This window comes from Rhinopithecus bieti, unplaced genomic scaffold, assembly GCF_001698545.2.
Source record: "Rhinopithecus bieti isolate Rb0 unplaced genomic scaffold, ASM169854v2 scaffold_11839, whole genome shotgun sequence".
NCBI lineage: Eukaryota > Metazoa > Chordata > Mammalia > Primates > Cercopithecidae > Rhinopithecus > Rhinopithecus bieti.
Genome location: NW_016806877.1, coordinates 396,018 through 401,642, shown reverse-complemented (window position 1 = coordinate 401,642; position 5,625 = coordinate 396,018). Strand labels below are relative to the sequence as shown.

The 5,625-nt window shown below is 41.1% G+C and overlaps 1 protein-coding gene across 1 annotated transcript in view; it reads right to left on the bottom strand.

Annotated features, from left to right (window-relative positions):
* MYOM1 (myomesin 1) overlaps positions 1-5,625 on the bottom strand; it is a 155,800-nt gene that overhangs the window by 116,598 nt on the left and 33,577 nt on the right. Inside the window, exon 5 of the mRNA XM_017878326.1 lies at positions 5,283-5,440. Coding sequence (XP_017733815.1) covers positions 5,283-5,440 — 158 coding nt within the window. The remainder of the gene's footprint in view (positions 1-5,282; positions 5,441-5,625) is intronic.

Below are 5,625 nucleotides of genomic sequence, written 5' to 3'. Positions count from 1 at the left end.
CCTCCCTGTCTCTCTCTCTCTCTCCCCTTCTTTTTTTCTTTCTTTCTTTCTTTCTCTTTCTCTCTCTCTCTCTTTCTTTCTTTTTCTTTCTTTCTTTCTTCCTTCCTTCCTTCCTTCCTTCCTTCCTTCCTTCCTTCCTTCCTTTCTTTCTCTTTCTCTCTCTCTCTCTCCCTTTCTCTCTCTCTTTCTCTCTCTCTCCCTTTCTCTCTCTCTCTCTCTTACAGAGTTTCGCTCTTGTTGCCCAGGGCTACAGTGCAGTGGCGCAATCTTGGCTCACCGCAACCTCCACCTCCCGAGTTCAAGCGATTCTCCTGCCTCAGCCTCCCGAGTAGCTGGGATTACAGGCGTGTGCCACCGTGCCCAGCTAATTTTGTATTTTAGTAAAGACGGGGTTTCTCCATGTTGGTCAGGCTGGTCTCAGACTCAGCCCGACTCAGCCTTCCAAAGTGCTGGGATTACAGGCGTGGGCCACCATGGCCGGCCTGTAACTAACTTTTCTACCCAGGCCAGTGCTTAGACAGGCTCCCTGCTGTTGTCACAGCGAGTTGGGAATAGGATGGTACTGCATCCTGTCTCTGCACCTGACCTTAATGAGGGATGTGTGTGCCCTGTCATTCAGTGCTCGCTGGGTAACCTTTAGGTTCCACATAAATAGATTTGGTTAGTAATGTGGGTTGGTTGGAGAGCGGCCGCTGAGTGTTTGTATCATAGGCCGCAGGAACTCCCATGACATAAAGATGTCCAATGGAAACTTGGAGCCAAACTCTCTTTGGAAAGGGTTTTGCCTGAACCAGGCCCAGCACACGTGCCTTTGAAAAGGTGGCTAAGGACTTAACTGCTATGAGCGGAGGCAGTGTGATTATATGAAGCATCATCACAAATTTACTCCTTTAATAAACCTGCCGACATTCAGGAAGGGCATTCTCAATATTCCCTTTGTACTCCTCCTCAGTGTCAGGCCCAGGAAGCTGCAATTGAATACCAAAAGGTATAAATACCAGCAATGTCATCACCAACAATCTTGGTTCCTGCTTGGTTGCGGGTTCCCAGGTCTTCAAGGGGAAGGCTGCTTACTGAAGATTTCATGCTCTATACCAGTGGCGCAAAGTCAATTAGCACTCCAGTAAATGACTTTTTTTTTTTTTTTTTTTTTTTTTTTTTCCTTTTTTTTTTTTTTTTTTTTTTTTGAGACAGGGTCTCATTCTGTTGCTCAGCCTGAAGTGCAGTCGTGTCATCTTGGCTCACTGCAACTTCTGCTTCTTGGGTTCAAGTGATTCTTCTGCCTCAGCCTCTCGAGTAGCTGGGATTACAGGCATGCACCACCACACCTGGCTAATTTTTGTATTTTTAATAGAGACGAGGTTTCTCCATGTTGGCCAGGCTGGTCTCAAATCCTGGCCTCAAGTGATCTGTCCACCTCGGCCTCCCAAAGTGCTGGGATTACAGGTGTGAGCCAGCTCGCCCAGCCTAGTTAATGACTTTTTAAAAACATGCCCAGGAATATATACTAATCCCATCCAGAAGTCAACTCCCAGAGCTGGATTTACCTTGAAGCAAATGAAGCTTAAGTTTCAGGGGTCTCTCATTACCCAAATCCCTGCAAGACCTTATGTCCTAGCTTATACTGCTAATTTATTTATTTAGTTTGTAAAGAGTGCCCTCCAAGTTGTATCAGCTTCATGCCCACAAAACCTGAACTTGACCCTGTTTACTGCCATTTCCAATCATCAGTTATCTGCTAACTGATTGTCCAAGTTTCAGCTTTACCCAGGGCAAATCTTGCTCTCAGAAGTATAACTATTTTCTTAGTTGTCTCCCAGTTCTTTTTTTTTTTTTTTTTTCAGCTCTGTTGCCCAGGATGGAATGCAGTGGTGAGATCAGAGCTCACTGCAGCCTTATTGTTCGTTTTAATATTTGTTTTTCACTTAGCTTGCAAGGCAAGGAGACTATCTGTGATATGCTCTGGTCTGTCCCTCGTGGGAGCATGTACGATAAGGAATGGAGTCACTAGGACTGATGCTTTGCATGGGGCTCAAGGGAGCTGTTCGCTCCAAGAGCACTAACGGGGGTGCAGGGACCAGAGGAGGCTCATCCAGTACTTCTGGAGAGGAAGCTTGTCTCTGTGTCTTCCCTTTTGTTTGAAATGAACCCCTAGGACATAAACTTCACATGTAAAGGATGTAAATATTTCAAAGCCACCTGTGAAGGGTTTGGGGCTCAACTCGACCGCTTCTCAGTTCTGTTAGTGAGGATAACTGGAAATGGACAGTATTTCTATTTTTGAATTTAACTGGAATTTGAAGGGTTGACAGTTTGGTCATCTCCTATTTTTCTGGAGAGTTTCCATTCTTTTGTTTTGTTTTAATTACTTTTTTTCCAGATCAACAGAGCACAGTGTAAGGAGTCTAATCTCTGAAGTTCAGCTCTGCTTTTGTGAAATCACATTGTTTTTGCTTAATAACACCATCAGTGGTATGTGGCTGGGTTTTTACTCAAGCTGTAGTGTAATTAACTGAATAAATAAATGCTTAGGAATTGAATATTTATCTCCCAGAAGCTACTTTGTGTCCTTTTTTTTGTTGAGGCGGAGTCTCGCACTGTCGCCCAGGCTGGAGTGCAGTGGCCGGATCTCGGCTCACTGCAAGCTCCGCCTCCCGGGTTCACGCCATTCTCCTGCCTCAGCCTCCCGAGTAGCTGGGACTACAGGCGCCCGCCACCTCGCCCGGCTAGTTTTTTGTATTTTTTAGTAGAGACGGGGTTTCACTGTGTTAGCCAGGATGGTCTCGATCTCCTGACCTCGTGATCCGCCCGTCTCGGCCTCCCAAAGTGCTGGGATTACAGGCTTGAGCCACCGCGCCCGGCCCTTTGTGTCCTTTTGATAATCATCTTTAATTCTAATTTTTTTAAGTGGGAAAACACAGATAGGAAACTGTGTAATAAACACATTTATTCAACAAAGGCCTCTAATTCTTCATTTATTATTGATACATTTTAATTCATGAAAGAAGAAATATTTTACTAATATTTCTTGCAGCTGAAAATTTGTTATTGTTTGTGCATTTCTATAGGAAAATTTGGAATTTCTTTTTTTTTTTCTTGAGGTGTGAAGTAATCGGTTTTTTTAAGAAGAAATGTCCCTTTGACAGGCCAAATTGTGCAACTCTATAGTCACAGAGAAGGGCAGGCAAAGGCAGAGTGATTGCTAACTTACTTTTCTATTTTAAAGCTTATAAATTGATTTTTTAAACTTCATTTTTATAGAAATATGTTTCCACAGTTCTCATCTTTGTTTACTATAAATTATTTGCCCTGATAATTCATAGCCAGTTTTGATTTTTATTCTTTGGTTTTCAAATTCAGAAGCCCTGAAAAGAGTTCACATACATAGAAAAATTGTAAGTAAATCCAAAATCATCAAAGACAGGTTAAGATTACAAGTAAAAACTCACCATGTGCTCCTTAAGAACAATCTCAGAAGCTGGGCACGGTGGCTCACTCCTGTAGTCCTAGCACTTTGGGAGGCCAAAGTGGGCAGATCACCTGAGGTCAGGAGTTCGAGGCCAGCCTGGCCAACATGGCAAAACCCCACCTCTACTAAAAATACAAAAATTAGCCAGGTGTGGTGGTGCGCGCCTGTAGTCCCAGCTACTTGGGAGGCTGAGGCAGGAGAACAGCTTGAACCCAGGAGGTGGAGGTTGCACTGAGCCAAGATTACACCACTGCACTCCAGCCTAGCTGACAAAGCGGGACTCTATCTCAAAAAAAAAAAAAAAAAAGAGAATAACCTTAGAGAATTAAGGGGGTTTATCTTGTCAGCTACCTCCACAGTGCTATGCAGGTATCTGATCAACATTAGAAATAACAGAAAAGAAAGGAAAAGGAGGCAGACATTCTGGGTGACAGTGACATTCGTGTAGTGTTTATATTGCAACCTAAGGTGCATTTATCACCACTCCTGAAGATAAGAAAAAAAACATGCAAATACCTGCACCAGAGAGTAAAACTGAAATATCTTTTTTAATTAGTTCAATTATTTTCATACTTCTGCTCTCTATGGCAGATATTTGTTACGTGTGACAGGAAAGTTCTCAGTTTAGGGATCACAAAGTCACTGACAACTGCAATAGGATATATTATGGAAGGAGAAAGAGTGCTTATTCCTTACGGAAAGAAAGTATCTCATGCCCCCTGTTGGGTAGTATCTGGCATCCAATTCTTTCTTTTGTTTGGTGTCAGAAAACACATTGATGCAACTTGCTTATGCTCTCTGGTAAAAAAAATAAATAAAAAAGGAAGGAAGAAAGAAAGAAAAGAAAGAACGAGTGAAGGAGGAAGGGAGGAAGGAAGGAAGAAGGAAAGGAAGGAGAAAGAAAAAAGAAAGAAAGAGAAAGAAAAGAGAGAGAAAGAAGAAAGAAAGAAAGGAAGAGGAAGAAAGAGAGAAAGGAAGAGAAAGAGAAAGAAAGAAAGAAAGAAAGAAAGAAAGAAAGAAAGAAAGAAAGAAAGAAAGAAAGAAAGAAAGAAAGAGAAAGTAAGGAAGGAAGGAAGGAAGGAAGAAGGAAAGGAAGGAGAAAGAAAAAAGAAAGAAAGAGAAAGAAAAGAGAGAGAAAGAAGAAAGAAAGGAAGAGGAAGAAAGAGAGAAAGGAAGAGAAAGAGAAAGAAAGAAAGAGAGAGAGAGAGAGAGAGAGAGAGAAAGAAAGAAAGAAAGAAAGAAAGAAAGAAAGAAAGAAAGAAAGAAAGAAAGAAAGAAAGAAAGAAAGAAGGAAAGAAAGAAAGAAAGAAAGAGAAAGGAAGGAAGGAAGGAAGGAAGGAAGGAAGGAAGGAAGGAAGGCCGGCACATTAAGGCCTCAGCTCATATGAGGGGTAGAGATGGGAGTTTTAGTTATTTTGTAAAAGGCAGTATTGCTTCCGATCACAAAATCCTGCCCTGCTGTGTGAAGTTCATTGATAGAAGCTAATTTTTACCTAACTTTTATCATCCATAGCAGTTATAGACATATGTTTGGTAAGTATATATGTTGACTAAAATGCAATACTTCATATAAAATAAAGACCCATTTGTATAATAGGATTATAGAGTATTATCAGGTAGCGTATATACACAAGACTGTTTTTTCTTCCCATACATACAAATTCATCTCAATACCCTTCTTCACTCTTTGAAACCTACACAATCTTACAGATGTCTTCACTGACTCTTGCATATGGTTGTTCTGTGTGTTTCCACTAGAGGTGAACTTAACTTTGTGTAATGAATTCTGTTAGTTTTCATAAAGATAACATACCACGTGACACGAGGTTCTGGCCAGCCTGCTATGGAGCAGTGCAATTTTACATTCTCCTTCTCCCAAACCGTGTGGGAGCGAGGTTTAATGATAAACTCAGGAGCATGGAGAAGATGGTCTTCATTCAACTTGGCATGATATGCCTCGGTTTCTTCTAACTGAAATAACAAACAAGCAAACATATTACCAAAATACCACTAAATCAAAGTGACTTTTGGTGCTAAAATAACAAGTAGAAGCCAAAAGTTTTATTTTTCCATTTGGAAGCTTAATTTTGTTTAGAAAAAATGCACTCCCTTCTCCCTTTTTTTTTTTTTTTTTTTTTTTTTTTTTTTTTTTTTTT